The sequence below is a fragment of the Watersipora subatra genome, chromosome 4 (assembly GCF_963576615.1).
Source record: "Watersipora subatra chromosome 4, tzWatSuba1.1, whole genome shotgun sequence".
Lineage (NCBI taxonomy): Eukaryota > Metazoa > Bryozoa > Gymnolaemata > Cheilostomatida > Watersiporidae > Watersipora > Watersipora subatra.
Genome location: NC_088711.1, coordinates 41,003,413 through 41,021,456, shown reverse-complemented (window position 1 = coordinate 41,021,456; position 18,044 = coordinate 41,003,413). Strand labels below are relative to the sequence as shown.

The following is an 18,044-nucleotide window of genomic DNA, read 5'->3' as shown; positions in this document are numbered from 1 at the left end:
GAAGATGCCTTTTTGTGAATTTTATACAAGGTTTGGTCCATATTAAAGCATTAGTTTTGCTTGCAATTATAATAATCTTTACTATAATAAGAGCCGTGTCCGTCCGTCTGCGTAGCTATGGTTACAGGTTGGGAAATAAGATTGCATTGCTTGAAATTCGAACTCGGACATTTGGCTAGCGGCTTATGCACTGCCATCTGCACCAGTTGACCACTTTGCTGCATTTCGGATTAACTGTGCAAATACTTATTACACCTGAGGGTATCTCACGACACACAGTATTGTCAGTGTACCGGTCTTTACCATGATAAGAGCTGTGTTTGTCTGTCCGCAAAAAATGATTGCATCTTACCGGATTCGAACTCACATTTTTCAGCACGGTTGTCAACAACTGCACCAATCAGCTGCCCACTGGTATTCCAGAATAATTGTATGTATAGTTGTTACACCTGATAGACGATCTGTCGTCAGAGGCTGTCGGGGTACTAGTGTAAAATTATAACTGAGTTGCAGCTGTAGAAATATTTCATTTTCACCCATAAATATCGTTAAAGAAATGGCACTCATCACAGTTTGACAATTTGCTAAGTGTCCAATAAAATGAATAAGTTTTCAATTGCCGTTCATTCACAACCTTTGCACTTTACTCGTGTAATTAGTTTATTATTACCATTAAGTCGAAACGTTAGGATAGTTTAAGACACCTTGTAAACCGTCGAACGGAATATAGTTGCTCATCATCTGGATACAATGATGCATCAGAAACCAATTTTATTAATAATGTTATTATTGTAAGCATTATTATTATTATAGCATGACACTGCCATCATGGTGTAAGTGCTCTCTTGAATGAAACTTATCCTTGGCAATCTTGTGATTGTTGCAAGTCTTCCCATAGTGCACTGCAGTCATGTCACTGCATCATGTCACCGCAGTCATGTCTTTAATTCCTGGCCACAGCTCACACACGCTTGCATATACAAATTGTATCATGTGAAAAAAATGATAAAAATGCTTATCAGCTAAACGTGCTGCATTAGTTTTGCCTCAACAGTTTTATTGTACAGTTAGTATGTACTGATGTGTAAGAAATGGCATCTAACCATATACACTTTATTGTGTTGGCGAACAAGCTTTGGAGAATTGTCTTCTCTATTTACAATGTATAACTAGGCATATTAATAACTCTAAAGCTAAATACTCAAGAACATAAATAAAAATCGATGTTTTGAGATGCATAAATAGTAGTGATGTCCGGAAATAAAACAAAGAGGCGGAGAAATTTCCCTGCTTATTAGCGTTTTTTTAACCTTTCTTTACTGTTCAGACTGTCTGCGGGCAGATTTTGCTAGTTATACAACATGCTCATACACTGCCTGGCTATACTCAACTAGATGTACCTCTATGCTGGCTGAATTCTCATTTGCAAAACAATTTCTATTCATTTTCAAATGTTATAGAGATTTTACTTTTTTCTGTGGTTTAGTCTCACATACGTAATTAGTAGCAAAACATTTTTTTACCCACAAAATAGTTTTTAGCAAAATTATTGATATATTGAATTGTTACGTAGTGAGCCTAAATTGCACTGGAATATTAGTTACAATTTTGTGTTCACTCGGTTGTTGGTTGGGGCAGATCACTCTAACGACAAAACAACAAAAAATTATATATTTTATAAACATAACATATATTATATTTATTATATTATACTCTTGGTTAAGCACATGTAACTACAAGTTACAGTGTTGATTCCTTTCATTTAGCGTAGATCCTTTTTCCCAAGGAGGCAAGAAAATATCTTCAATAGGATACTATTGCTTGTAAAATAGGTATAGAAAAGAGATCACTAGCAGACAGGAGAAACCTACGACTTTGGAGCAGAGTTCCCCTTCCGTAGCCATGATGAGGCACAACCCGTTGATCGCACAAGCTGGGATACTCAGACACGGCTCCTCGAGACCACACAGTAACCCTGATGTCACTGGCAGAAGACCGGTAAGCCAACTCTCTAATTGAAATATGTCATTTGTTGAGTGGATCACCATGATTGATAATTCTACCATAGACAGTGCTAGCATTTATTGTATCCGTTTATATCAGATATTTAAATATTTAATGTCCATGTAAATTTTGTTGTTTAAACAGAAAGTCAGTTTTGATTTTAAGGTACATGTAGATGCATGAAATGTACTTTTTCTGTCATTTTATTAGCTGTGATTCTATCTACAGGTTCCTAGTGATATGAGTCAGCTCATACAGTTTAGCTGGTGTAAGATAGGATACAGGAATTTGTATGTTTGTTATCTAGCTTTTACAGCAAGTAGAGATGATGTGCGAACAGGGTGTGAGAGTTGTAAATTGTTACTCATCTTGTGAAAATTCTTTTTCTTATAATCATGTGGGTTTAGTTATCTTCAAGAGCAGATAAAAGATACCTGACTGTCTCACACGACAGTCAGTTTTACTCAAATTTAAATTAGTAAAAAATTAATTGCCATGAGATGAGAGTGGAAGATTTATGACCTTTTAGGCAGGTAGGCAGCAGGGGGCTAAGGCAGCAGGGGGCTAAGGCAGCAGATGCAGATCACATGCACACATAGCACACTTCCTATTCAGTACGTGTCTTGGTTGTTTGCAGGGAGCTGGATGCAAGCCCCAGCATCACTCTGTGAGAGTGGCCCCTCCAAGGGTTAGATCTTTGGTCATTATTGCACTCAGTGGGGCTGAACATATATGCATACAACAGCATGCCAAAAACTGTAAACCTTTTTACATGACAGTTGAGCTTATTGGCTATTTGAACGTTTTCTTAATGACTTCTACCGTGTAGACAGCGCTCAAAATTTTGAAAAGTCGTAAATTTTAGCTGGTCTGTTCATGTGGTTACAGTAGTCTACGTACTTTGTCAACTATCGCAAGAGTTATCATCTCATGGCAGGGTTTTCCATCTTTGTTTCTGAAGTAACATTTTGTTTGTTGCGGATACGGCCTCATATGCATGTCTGTTCAGCTCGTTTTACTAGAAATGTGCCAGTCTGCTGCCTCTAATAGAAACCCACCAGCCACGCACTTCGTCTGATTGGCTCATTTGTACTTTCCTGCAGAGCTCTGATCAATCTTGCCAACTCACGCCGCATTTGATTTTGCAGTTGGAAAGTGTTTGGAACTTGCAGATGTTCATTGTTGTAGCTGCTGTTACAGAAGGGTGTTTTAGGAGTGGCCTCCCTTGTGTTATTATGACAAATGCTTTGAAATCAATTGCCAGCGATTTTGCAATCTGCAGTTTTAGCAAATTATATTTCAGCTAGCTTTGGCAAACCTTTGCTTGATTGTTATTTTTCATGCCACATTACTAAATATATTTATTCCAATCTTTCGAGCATGCATCGGATGTTACCTTATCGATGTGACGCAATATGGCAATTTCACTCGCGACGCACCGAGTTGTTACATTTTGGCAACACCTCTAACGCTTTCTTGTGTTTGTTTTTTTTATCAGTTTCCATTGTTAGAAAACTTCCACTCATTATTGTTTGTGACCATTCACGCTACTTTTATCTCGGTTGACTCAGATTGTAACGGCTCCAGGAGATGCATATCGGCACACTTCTGAAAGGCAGTCTCTGCCGTGTTTGAAATATAAGGAGCCTCTGTGTCTTTCGTCCTGCTATTTCTATTGTTTTTATTCATGTAGTTAATTTGTATAGATTTAATCCTATTGTTGAAGGCTCAGCAGCGGTAGTGGAGCTCTACTTTAGGCACACCTTGAGGGTCTCCCTAGAGCCATTCTCTAACTCCTTCAAATAAACAAAATATGATTTTAATCAAGAGAGAAATAAGACTTGAGGTCTGATCGGGTTGCTAAGTTTCTTTCATCGCTTTAGGGTGAACACGAAACACGCGTCTATTAATGCTATATTAATTTATAATTGCACTACGAACACTATTATGAGTTGCACTCCTTTCTCTATTTATTCCTCTCCTTTTGTTTCTGCAATTGCCACAAGCCCAACATTCTCTTCCTAGGCGTATAGTTGCTCCTACGCATATAGTTTCTCCTACGCATATAGCTTCTCCTACGCATATAGTTGCTAACCAAATTCACACTTTTGAAGCTTGTCAGATTCACAGCATTGTGGTCGGGTTGTAATTTCAGCTGGTGCGTAATTGCGAGTTTTTTCAATTGATAGCCACCTAAACCGTCCTGCGAGCCGCCAGCCAGAAAATCGGTTTTACAAGGAATCGACGTATCAAAGTTTTCATCAGCGAAACAAGCAGGCGACTGGATGGATATCATGCAGCAAGAAAAACCTCACAATTTTAAGGTAAGTTTGAGCATTATGAGGATCGTTTGCGTAGCTTGAAACAAAACATTTCAATATCAGAATAAGTAGAAGTGACATTTACACTCCCTACCGTATTTTCACACACACTAACACCCTGGCAGTTTGGTGTGGTATGAGAGATCATCAGGTGTGACGATATAGCACAGAGAATAAATATGTACATAATAATTATAAAACTGTGGCAAGGGAATGATTGGCACATGTGGTGGCGTGCCGGGTAGTTGGACTGAATGTCGCGGGTTAAAATCCTATACGTAGTGATCTTTTTTCCACCTCTAATTACGCCTTCGGATAGACGAACAGACAGACATGACTCTTATTATAGTATAAAGATTGTTTGCTGCTGAAATTGCTAGAACTGGAAATAAACTGTCTGTTAACTATATTACCATTCGCTGTTCCGATGGCCTAAATAGCCCGGGTTTTAAATGAATTGGCTTCTAAGAGAGATGATCTTTCTTCAAAAAAATAATACGCTAGTACAAGGTCATGGTGCTGCGCTATCATATCGATCCTGTATTGTCCATTCCTAAGCATTCTTCAATCTACCTTCACTAGCATATGAAGTGATATTGTATGGTATTTATGTATGTATTTATAGTATAATGTACATATTGTACAAAGACTATGCTCTTATAACACTTACAATTTACCTATGATGTACATTAATATGCAATTTTCATAATTTATATAAGCTTTAAATTTGTTCATAATACAAAAATACAATGAGGGAATGCACATTTCAATAAATTAAGTTCATGTAAAAATAGAAACACTTACATAATGAATCGGATAACAGTCTGGTCAGCGATAACTTCAAAACTGAAGACATGATATTTTCTGTCATTTACTACCATGGAATAGAGAGATACTCTAGAAGTGATTAGATGATATGTAGCAGTGTCCTATCTTTGCTGCCTGCTGCTATGAGACTGAGGCACCATCACAGCGAGTCATTTTTTCAGTATGGTTAATTGCTGAACATGTAGCTACTTAAGTGAAGAGAGATGCTAGAATATAACTCGCAATGACCTCTTCAAAGCATGAAGTCTGGAAAATCAAAACATAGAGTTTGCTGTTAAGATGCAATCATTAAAAGTGTAACAACCATCTTCTTTTATATAGCATAGCATCTAGTATTTTTTCTCAAACTGATCCTTAGTTTGGAGTTTAGTGCTCTTGTAGGTGGTGTTAAGCCTGAATAGTGTAAGTGTATGGAATCTATCTTTACAGGTTACAACTTTCAAATCCATTGCGAACTGCTGGTGCGAGTTTTGTTATCACTTCATGTGGGGATTAATACAGCAGGGTGTTGAGTGTCAAGGTCTGTACCTCTATTCTCATGCCATTGTTGATTGGTGCAATTCTTCAATCTTTGTATACTTCTCACCTTTTCTCTGCAGTTATTATTTACCACGTTTTATGATAATAGCTAATAACTTGTGTAATTTCGCTCATTGTTTGGTCATAAAACGCGTTGAAAATTTGTTACAATTTTGGTAATCTAATCCGACCTTCACTGTGGTTGAGTCTGTCCTGAGAGTAAGCTGTACTGCGCAGATAGTAATGGTATAGTGAGGATACCTGCTGTTGTTTACAAAATGTGGTTTGTGGTTGTAATAAAAAACTTTTAAAAACACCTGTGCATTACGGCAATACTCCGGCAAACTTCAAACAAACAACTGCTTGCAGAATAATTCTGACAGAGCAGGCCTTTTATTGTCGGTAAGCCCCAAGATGATAATCTGTAACTGTCTCCTTCCTAGACTTGGTTCCATATACCCGTTTTCTTTCCAGACTGTGGTTTTAAAGCACATAAGAAATGCTCAGAAAAGCTCCCCAATGACTGTCTACCAACCATGAAGAAGCTGAAAAGAATGTTTGGTTTGGATCTCACAACACTCCTACGAGCAACAAATAAATCCATTCCATTTCTCGTTGAAAAATGTGTTGAAGAGATAGAAAGTAGAGGTAAATGGCTACATTTTGTATCTACCTATACGTTAAATCTATGGACTGGAGACATCTCAATACTACCAAAGTTTTTTTGTATGCGCTACAGCGTATGTGATGACTTGATGATGTATACTTCATAGGAGCGACAGCCAACTCTCATATAATAGCTGTTAGTCCAATATCATGCTTGGCTGTTTCATCTAGAGTCTAGACTAAGGTCTTTCTGGAATGTTTGGTCCATGAAATGAGATTCGATGCTCCAAAGAGCAAGTGCGCCAAGTAATCCTTAGTGGCGGAGAGTGTGCCTAGCTCAAAGTTAAGACGGTCTTTTTCTCTCTTTCAGGAATCCACCACGAAGGTATTTACAGGATCGCTGGGTTCCACGATGATATAGAAGGCATTAGAAAAGCATTTGATTTAGGTGAGTTTCCTAGCCGTGCTATCATTTAGCCACTATAAGTTCTATGGCTTTATTGATAGTAGTATTGCTGCTTCAACTGCTAGAAGGTTGCTCGCTGGTGAATGTGGTATGGCTAGTTCTGTAGAGTACAACATGCTGGACTAGAGTATAACTTGATTGTGATGCTGTAAGTATTTGCTTCAAGTCTGTTGTCTTATGTAGATGGTGATGCCGACATCTCAGAACAAAACTACGAGGACATAGCCACAATAACTAGCGTTTTAAAGCTTTTCTTCAGACAGCTGCCCGTCCCACTAATCACATTCGAGGTCTATCCAAAACTAACAGCAGCAGGTCAGTACATCATCAATTCTTGTTCTCACTACAGCTAGCATCAGGTACTTATCCATATAATTACACTTTGGCGGCAGCATGATTTTTGTCAAAGTAGTTAAACGAAGGCATCGCCTTAGACTAGTGAACGACGTACACTGCAGGTGCTAAAAACCTAAAAGCTTTTTACATCATCTTAGTGTGCTGACCTGTATGAATCAACACAGTTTAACATCGTGGAAGGCGAATAGAGGATCTGTATTGAAAAATTGTATTGAGCTATATTGGAAGCATCTTTCAGCATGGTTGTTACAATGATGTACTTTTTATCTGTAACAATCAAACAAAACTGCTAAAAAATAATTATATTGTAAATTCTATAGATTGAGCTGAGACGCAGTTTCAATGCCTCTTGAGTTTTTGTTTTGTTAAGAAAATAGACTTGCGTAGAAACTTGTTTGAAGAAGTACATATATTTATGAAAGTAATTCTCAATAAGTAATGCTGAGATTCATTCTATGGAAAGGTGTAAGACTTGAACGACATCTCATCTCTAAAAAAGTAGTTCGTTCGAAAACTAACCAAATGATTTTGCTAGTGTTGAAAACCGATGTAAAACTTCGATAATATACCAAAGTGCAAAGATAAATTTAGCATTCTGTTTTGTCTTCAATGAAATTATTGTTTATATGACCAACTACCGCTAAAGCTGGTTCTAAAATCATAGACACTATCATTTAATTGATTTAATAACGTCATTTACACTTTGATAACCGGATACTCATGCTTAGAGCCCATATGTATTACTTTGTACTTGTCAGCTTTGAAAGACGCGTTAACGAGTTCAGGTTGCTTCAAAAACTCTAACGGGTGTAAAAAATTATGAAAATCTGTCTAATGATATATTTTGGGTCGGCGAAAGATACAATTTTTTGTGTATCTTTCATTGTTGTGGGCGTTTAGGTTTGCATACATTTTGAGACAATGCTTTTCTCCATTAATGTTTTTGCAAATGTGAATTCATGTGATTGTAATATAGCCTTTACCCTGTAAATCTACTTACAGTCGCAAAAGAAGGAAAGTCAGTGCGAGAAACTATATCAGATCTGAAGTCCTCTCTAATACAGCTTCCCACATCTCATTATCAAACACTGAAGTATCTCATATGCCATTTGAACAGGTAACTCGAGTGTTCGCATCTTGATTTGCTTGTCTGTATCTTGATAATTGCTACATCTCATGAGTGGCATGTAATGATTTCAAATGTACGCAGCCAGATTAAACACTTTTATATTAAGCATTGTTGTTTGTTATTAACAGGGTCTCACTTGCTAAGGACAGAAATATGATGTCTGCAGAAAATCTATCCATAGTCTTTGCCCCAACGATGCTACAATCACCGCTTAGCGACCCGATAGCTGCTATGACAATTGGTAGAACAGAGGCTAGAGCTATCGAAGCTCTCATTATTCATTACGCCTCAGTATTTTAAGCCGTGGAAGTAGGTAGAACTTTGTATGGCTGCCTGCAGCAATTCCTGACCAGTTGCTACTGCTTGGGAGTTGTCTCGACGCTGTCTGTAGCTTTGTTCTCAGTATTGAACTAGTCAAAGATAAATATTTAGTGCAGCATAATTTCAAAATATTTATTATCTAGAGCGAGGCTAGTTGTGCAATGCATTTCGGAATGTCTCCCTCGCCAGTCCGATAGCAGTGTTTCCTTATTTGAAGCCAGAGTATTTCCATATGAATACGGGGCGGTAAATTTTCCTCTACACTGGTGAGACCATGATATAATCAACCAGATATTGTTTGCTTCACTTTTTATGTATTATTTGATATTCTAATAGTATTTCTTACAGATATGTTGGCTAGACACTGTGTTCTTTATAATATATCAGTGCCCAACCGTATCACAATACTGCGACTCTTGTTATTTTTTAACGAATACATTGCGTTTTCATACCCTTCTTTTGTCATGAAATACACGTTTGCGTATTTATTGCAGAATTCATTAAATGCTTTGTTCTAACAACAGTTGCTTCTGGATTTACTTTATTAATTCTGTAAAGAGTGTACCTCCACAGTATGTTGCTTCACAGGTATGTTGCACGGTATGCTAACCCTGTGAGCATAAGTTCAACCTACATTTCCATGAAATAGCAGCGGGACAAATGATCAATCAGTGTCTGTGATTAGTACAAAACATCAAGCAAACTATCACCTAGACATGCATGTATATGCAGGTAAAAACAGCCGTTGCAATACAAGGTCGTACGATTTGTAGTAAATACATATTACTAAATCTTGCAAAATGGCGCAAAGTTGACATGATCTTTAAATAAATGTCTACATGACAGCTCTGAGTTTATATGGCTAAATGAATCACATACAGTAGAGATGGTTAACCCATAGATATAGTAAACCCTAGATTGGCGAATAGCTATCAATACAATGGAGCAAAAGTGAGGCCTATAATTGGCTGTTGTTTTCACGACGTTACGTCGTAGTGATGTGCATCACAGCATCAAAGCCTTCAATTGAGCAATAAGTTTAGTAGTGGAATCACGCTTGGCATGCTAGTTTTTAAGTCATAAACATAACAATAAGACCAAATTCTTAGTGAAATGTCATCAGAAGAGACTACAACACCCCAGGTATCCGTATATCCTGAATTGCCCATAACAAAACAGAACTTCAACTCAAAACAAGAAGTTCTCAACAATATCATAAGCTATCTATGCCGATTAAAGACACCAAGCTGAAAGCTGCTAGTGGAAAATAATAGGAAAATCATCATCATTTCGTCATTGGTTTTGAGTCAGCAGCCAAATCTGTACATGACATTGCTCAATATCTTTTCAGCAACTACCCTTACATCAACTACTTCCTAACCTTTAAGATCAACCAGGATCACATTGAGATTCTGTTTTCCACAATACGATCTAAGGGTGGCTATAACAATAATCCGGATCTGCAGTGCTTTAGATCTGCACTTGGAGCACTGTTCATAAAAGCAGATTTCACACCATGTCCCAATGTTAACTGTATTGATCTGGATGTGAGCAGGGCTGAAAAAAACTGGCCAACTCCTGCTACATTCTCTGGCTAGAAAGAAAAAGAAAGAAGAGACAAAAGCTGAGGAAGGTGAAGATGAGGAGTTCGGTGATGAGGATTTTTTTCTAACTCAAATGTGATGAGCGTATCAAGTTTTTGACCGATGTCGAAGTAGTGGGAAGTAGAAATAGTGATGACATAACCCTAATCTCAGTTAAAAACAGAGGAGGATTGGTGACCAGATTGATAGGCCGAATATGAATTGCTGCAGAAAAGTGCCTACGTTCACACATGGAGAGCTGTGGTATCACACAGAGAGCTTTTAAACAAGTAACATCACAGACAGTAACATATATGTCTTATTACATAACCTCCATCAAGGTTTTACATGTACAGTGCATGCCAACAGTCTACTCAAAACTATATTAAATCGCTATACTAAAATCAGAAAACACTATGCCGCTTCAAAGCAGGAATCTAGTTCAACCAACCTTAGACAAAAACTATCTCGTCTAGTTATTTTCAGTTATGTCTAATGGGTGTTTAATACAGTGGTCCAGCGTAACTGCTTCTAAACCTCATTTGATTCATTAGTTTGTTATTAGTTTAATTTCTATTTGGTCACTCTTTGTATTATCAATAATATAGAAGCTTCTAAATCATTGGTATTATTCATTACCATGTGTGTAAGGTTCTTGCCTTTCTCATCCAAAGTCATTACAGTCATACTTCGACTTACGAGCTTAATGCGTTCAGAGACTGAGCTCGTATGTCAATTTACTCGCATGTTGGTGCAATTTATTTATATATAGAACAATTAAATACATATTGATAGGTTTTCATACTCTGAAAATGCATATAAAACACTCAAAACAATATATTGTAACAGAACGAACATGTTGGTTATTGTCCTAACTTACCACATGCTTTCAAAAAACAACAAATAAAAATAATGCAAGGAAATGTGATTAATTAAAATGTAAAATCAAATACATAAAATAGCGGCTAACGCTAGCATTTGCCAGAGAGGGAGAGATAAGTTATCCTTCATTACAACAGTTGACTTTGATAAATTTAGATTTTATCCAAGTCGTAAAAGACAAACTTAGAAGCAATCTTTAACTTAACGTAATTAAAGTTTCTTCGGCGTTCATAGTTTTAAGTTTCTCGCTGGTTTGCTAATTTTTCTTTTGTTTCGCTCTCACGACCAGCCGGCCGTTTTAAGAGAAACCTATCTAAGGACGTTTGCCTTTGTCGCCCTTCCAACGTGTTGCGATCAGGACGAACACAGGTGTTGTCACCAAGGGTTAATGCATGACCGCTAGGCAACTTGTCCGAATGTCTATTTTTTACATGGTAAACATGGTACAAAAGTATAATCTGAGCAGTTGAAAATACAGAGTGATGCTGTTCTCATAAAACACCTCCGACATACTTGGCAACTGTCTCATGTGCTCGTATCTCAAACATGGCTCGTATTTTAGTGCTAAAACTTGCTTAAAAGCTGGCTCGTACCTCAAGTTTCTCGTACGTTAGGGCACTTGTAAGTTGAAGTATTACTGCATATAAGTTTTACATATTTTCAATAAAGTATGCAGTCTCAGATGCACAAACTATGGAAAAATTGAGCAGTTTTTAGTGCTACGTCAATAGGAGTTAATAGATCAGCTGATTCGCTTTGCACATCACCATGACGTTGAGTCATGCTAATTATAGGCCTCACTTGTTTTGATTATTCGCATATCTAGGGTTTACTATATCTATGGGTTAACCTAAACAAACATGATTTGGTCATTCGCTAACCATTCATTTTGGCTATAATTGATCAATGCTGGATGGTGTTTCCCATGATCTGGGAGTCCAGGGTTAATAAAGATATTAATCTTGTGACAATATTTAAAGCAGTTCTAAAGCTAGTCGCTTTCTATTTGAGCTCTACCAAAGTATCTTTTTTTAAATTCTTTTCTTTTTTCTATTTTTGCAGGCCGTCATGGCCTGCAAAATGGCTAAGAACAAAAGTCAAAAGTCTGAGGGCAGTTAATGATTGAGAATGAGACCGCATGATTTGGCCTTACCAACAGAAGTGATGCCAGAATTTTACTGAAAAAATATTTCATCGTTTACCTTTACTGTTTACAGCCAAGAACCAGCCTCATCTTGAAAAAGGCATTTTTCATCATCCTAAATGTAGATCACAAAATTCATAAAAATATCGATGCCATCGATCCATGCCTGTTTTGTGTTACCAGTGGCAACACAAAACCGTTCATTTCACCACATTCACAGCTGAGTGAAAAACAACTCTAAAACCTCTCAGAGCAAATGTGCTTAAAACAGTGTTGTTTATCAATGTAAAGTGTTTAAAGAATTGTAATGGATTACAAAAGACCACCTCGTTTTTAAAAACTTCTACAACTCCAGTATCTTTATGTAAACATTTAATTATTAGTCTATGAATAAACAATTGAGACATGAAAGAAATCAATAGCCTTATTGTGTTTGGCATTCATGTAACCCCATGAAGCTAAGCTATTGTCAATGCATACATTGACAATAGCTTTAGTTCTGCATCTACTCTAATTGCGTAGCTACTAAGCAAGCGAGTCCCCTAAGCTCACCCTCGCATTCACTTTATCATAAAATAAAGAACTTGAATTACAAGCATATGCTCCGCTTACAAGGCAGCTGTACAACGACTTCAACTTAAGGCAGCGCTTAGAGCAGTAAGAATATAAAAAAATCAAGCTTTGAGACCAGGAAGATAGACCATAAGAGCAGCCATCTTTTTATCTTTACTGTGAGAGCCTCACAGTTATCCATTCTGCTGAGAAGGATTGTGGCTAAGGAAGTAGACATATAGGCCATTCTCTATTGTAAAGCCAGTCAGAAGTTTTAGTTTGTCTGGTTTTCAGGTAAGTGCTGTAATGTATTTTTTGAGTTTTCCTCAACATCTCTCAACAAACTGTTTTAAAAACTAGTTTGTATTTGATAATCTACACCTATTCTGCTCTCCCCTGCTAAAAAATACTTATCTCACTCAAAATGAGATTTTGCTATGCAAATTTTTGTCAATTACCTTAGTTTCAGCTAAATTATGTTACATATTCCTTCAACTATTATGTCATTTAATTTCATTGATAAGGGATTATGAATCAATATGATAATCTATTATGAGTAGTTCTATTAGCAGCTCGCATAAACAAAGAGCAAGAATTCTGTAGATTCTGTACTTATCAGCTAATAAGTAGTTTTATGGCAGTTGAGGTTGTCTGATTCGTACAAGGTCTGCTGTTTAAACTATTTATGAATAATGCAAAGGGATCTATCGCTTTGATTAAATTAAATTTTGTAATACCCACTATTAAGAACCAATAATTTTACGACAAAAGTGTACAAAACTATACAAGAGTTGCTGAAACCACTATCTTTTGATAAATATATATTTTGTATTTCCACACAAAACTAAGCAAACAAATTAATAATTATGACAAACACAAAAATAGCCAAAAAAATTAAAATTGTATATGCTGTTATATTTAGCTGTGTGTGTCCCAATTAGATTTTAGTCAAAGTTATCTATAAGATCATTAACAGATTCAACAGATAATTCCTGCCAGAATGCTCGTCACGATTCAGGCATAAATTTGATCAAATTTTCGACAATATCGGTTTTCTTTGCTTAAGAAATGCCACATGGTGCTATCAGAGTGCCGGCTTTGATAGGTCAGGTTTTGATTTTAGGTAACCAAATGTAGAAAAACCTTTGTCTGTATGTTGCAGCTTATAAAATACTACTTTATGGTTACGTTGAAGCGAAGCAACTATGAAGTCCGATAGCATTGGTCTATCAGCTCATTTTCGCTTGAACTGGCTTTGCTTTCCCTCGTTCTGATAAAAATCAGTACACATGATAGAGATCACTTGCTCCAGCCCCGCTGACACAACTTTCAAAATCTTGGAAGTAAAACACATTTTCTCTCTTTTTCATGCCTTTCAACGGCGGCATGGCAGCTGTCAGCGCTCATAAAGGTGTTGCCGACTTCCAGATATTTTAAAGTAATTGTCCTAGCTTCAATTTCTCTTCTATTTACTACTCTTATAAGAGATGTATATAAAGTGAAATTTTTGTTCTGACCAGCACAATCTATATATATATATATATATATATATATATATATATATATTTCTCAAAGTATGTCTGTCATCTATCTGTCGTCTGTCTGTCATTCCGGCTATAACTGTTATTAGAATAGCTGTAGCTGGACAACAATGCTGACACAACGTCATGGATTACCACCATTATAAGCCTATTAACTAGCTTACTGGAATTACTAGCTTATTAGCTTAGCATTAGTAAGCTTACTAGTTTACAGCTAGTTATTCATAAAATAGACAATGTGTTGGACGTAACGGTCTTCTTCGAGTGCCAGTGCTGCGTGAAATGCTGATGTATTATCTTCAAATCTTCTTCCTGATATAGCTACATTCCATACTGTAGACATTGTGATGGTACTTTTTATATATTCTCCAACTAATGCAAAGGTTGAATGAAAGGCAACCAGACGTCTCGTGAAACAAGCTGCCTTGTATAATCAGGAAGTCTCGGGAGCATAATAACCTTTTGCAAGTCAACACAACGATACAGTGGTATTCGGAGCTATGATCTCACCTTCTTTTTTATATACATTCCTCGCTTCATTTACAAGTTCCATGCAGAGCTTTCTTCCTATACAGACTTCACAGGTTGGCATACACTCCGCTCCTGACCTCTCATGAACTTTCAGATTAATTATAGCGCACAACTCACACTCTTCTTGACCAAGAACTGCAGAACTAATGTTCATGTTGCTGACTCGTCACATATACGTTGTATAGTCAATTTTTCGATTACTATTCACTTCATTAAAGTTAGCATGCATATCTTTAACGCATAATTCATGCGACAGGTATAATCTGTTTGGAGCATGCTCACGACGATAATGTGATATGCAAGGATTGTATAACTTGATGTGAGAATCGATGGGTTGTTTCAGCAGTTCTTACCGCAGTCGAGGTTTCGCTGTAGTCAAGGGTTCCTAAGAAAAACCTTTTGCAAACTGTTTGCTGGAGACCTTTACTATCTCTCATTCTGTAGATGTAATAAACCTAAAAAATAATGCAGGAATAATGACTTTAAAGTAAGCAACCATTGCATGTACTTGAAAAGAAATATTCAGCAAAATGTAGAGTATTATATAAAGCAGCATATAAAAAATTATGTAAATTGGTATATGAAGAATAAATGATATATGAAGAGTGTTTCATGCAAAGCTATATTAAAATATTGTATGAATAATGCCATGTTAAGATTATTTTGAACACTATGTAAAGAAGAATATAAGTAAACTATATAAATTAATATGCAAACTTACTTCTCTATTTCTTGTAGCAAAAGTAGTTTTATTGGCCGTTTGCGGGTCAACACTCTGATGAATACATTTTCTTTCTATCATGGTAACTGATGTTCCAAAACTCAATACATATTAGAACTTTTCTGAGCTAGTTTACTTTTTGAATGTATAACTTTGAAGAATCACAGAGTGGTCTCAACACGGGTGGTCTCAACAATGTTTAGTTCTTTCATGCTGTAACTTGTCTTCTAGAACGAGTCGTTGATTTTTAGCGGGTTGTCGGATTTTTAGCGGGTTGTCGGATAGGTTCTTGAGATGCTGAGACCATGACTAAATGTAACTAAATGCTTCTTTTGATGGGCTGCCCAAATTAATACATATATAGGTGAGAAGAGATAACATCTGTCTAAAAAGTTTTGAAATTTTGTCTGTTGTCTTTGTTAAAATTCATAAATAAGACATGACGTCAGACATTGCATAAATCAGATACCCTCGACTACTCATCAAATTATTTACCAGCTGATAAGTAGTTTTATCTGCAGAATTCTCACACTTTGTTTAAAGGTGGACTTGCAACAAAATTCACATTACAGTTATTTGGTATCAAAAGATTCACCATGTCTTACTCTGTTGTGTTGAAGGTGCCAAATGTGTGGAAAAGTGATTACAAGCTCTTAAAAGCTCAAAAACGACAAGCCGCCACAGATTGGAATCTCTTTATTTCGATGACGTAGTCATGAAATTTATTTATTGTCTTGTCACATGATGTTCTCACGTGAATTGAAAGGCCAATAAAAAGCTCAATATAAACTTATCGTAGCACTAGTTTATGACAAACACTTCGTGTTTCATCGAAGACCCTGTATCAAATATACATGCTCGCTACTTAACAGTTTTGTTTCGGCCTGGTCTAATCTGATCATGTGACCCAATACTTCGCAAATAATTTTGCAGCACTTTTCGATTATCACAGGTGACCAACAGGCTCGTCATGATTATCAAACAATGATATGCACTCCTTCGAGGTAAAGCTAAAAAATTAAATGAATTTTTACGGCAAGTTATAAGATATCACTGCTAAAAGTGAGTAGTGACAGCATTACAATGACGATAAAACAGATGCGTAAGAACAATAGACATGGTTTCATAGAATGCGTGAAGTATATTTGTGAAAATATTTCGACGAATAAGGTTGCATGAAAGTGTAAACAGAAACCATCTAACACAACTATGTCACATTTGAGTCGTTTTGGAAAAAGAATCCAAACTACGGCGGTCTCGTGTGGCTGCGATTAACTGTTCGTTTTTGAGCTTTTAAGAGCTTGTAATCACATTTACACATATTTTGCACCTACAACACAACAGAGTAAGATATGGTGAATCTTTTCATATCAAATAACTGTAATGTGAACTTTGTTGCAAGTCAACCTTTAGAAGAACTGCTGATAGAACTACTCATAATACAGAGAGTCTATAATAGGTCTTTGTTAACTGTAAATTCTACAAGCTTGCATTATTCTCTCTGTTGCAGATAATGGGGATATTGAGAAGAAAACATGTCCAGCGGTTGATATTCGTTAGCCTGCTATTTGTTGCTGGTCTTCACATGATGACATCATCATTACGTACTTCAGTAAGTTTACTTAGAATCAAGACTAGTTCCAGTCACTTCCTCAACCTTTGCTGCAACTTAGAGAATTCTGGAAACTCCTCATCAAGCCTTTACATATATGGTTGAGGTTATGTCTCAGAAAATATAGCCCAAAAACACAACTTAAATTTCTTTTTTATGAGTTAAGAAACATAAAAGTAAGAATTGTCTTTTCTTTCATTATGGTTAGTACTAGGCGAATTCCTGGCATTGAACAGGTAATAAAAATGTTTTCGCATAAAAAATTTATTATTAATCAACATATACAGCATTTACTATTCTAACTTTTAAATGAAGGTATTTGTTTATTTCTGTGTGTCTGGACAATAAATAATTAAAATATTCAAAATCTTGAGGCATAGCTAGAGCATATTATTGAAAATTATTTCTTACTTCTTATGCTACACATTTGTTCAAGCTTTAAACAGCTTATAAACAGTGGCAGGTGGTGTAGTTGCTATCGGCTAAGTTTCTTTACCCAATGAATCTGAGTAACTTAAGCTAGTAACATAAGCCAATATTTTAATCTTTCCTATAATAAAGACCGTGTTTGTCAGAAGCCAGCTAAGAGCACTTGAAAAAAAGATTACACTTCGCAGGAATCAAACCCATGCTTTCAACACAGATGCGAAGCGACTGCCACTAAACCATGCAGCCGCCTTACCACTTTTGGGAATAACAGTGCATATAATCATAACACATCATGATCTCTCACGCTGCACTGGACTGCAAGCATGCATATTTTAATTAATTGCGACATACGAGCGATGACAACCAGACAAACTGTGGTTATATATCTGTAGATTAAAAAACTAAGCAAAGCTCTGCTTCTATCAGGAACTTATACTTTGCCACTGCTGCCTAACCTTGTGTCAGCGTTTCTTGAACCTTGTCTTATTGCGCCACCCA

General features: G+C 36.5%; 1 protein-coding gene across 3 annotated transcripts in view; it reads left to right on the top strand.

Annotated features, from left to right (window-relative positions):
* The window catches only part of LOC137392870 (N-chimaerin-like), a 30,159-nt gene extending 21,112 nt beyond the window's left edge, over nt 1–9,047 (top strand). For 2 of the 3 annotated variants that reach the window (XM_068079214.1, XM_068079212.1), the window contains 9 exons: nt 1,833–1,998; nt 2,642–2,692; nt 4,194–4,328; nt 5,583–5,673; nt 6,147–6,320; nt 6,649–6,726; nt 6,928–7,059; nt 8,104–8,218; nt 8,359–9,047. In XM_068079214.1, coding sequence (XP_067935315.1) covers nt 1,833–1,998; nt 2,642–2,692; nt 4,194–4,328; nt 5,583–5,673; nt 6,147–6,320; nt 6,649–6,726; nt 6,928–7,059; nt 8,104–8,218; nt 8,359–8,530 — 1,114 coding nt within the window. In that variant the 3' untranslated portion in view covers nt 8,531–9,047. The remainder of the gene's footprint in view (nt 1–1,832; nt 1,999–2,641; nt 2,693–4,193; nt 4,329–5,582; nt 5,674–6,146; nt 6,321–6,648; nt 6,727–6,927; nt 7,060–8,103; nt 8,219–8,358) is intronic. The other variant, XM_068079213.1, reaches the window with a different exon arrangement.
* Nucleotides 9,048–18,044: the final 8,997 nt, after the last annotated feature.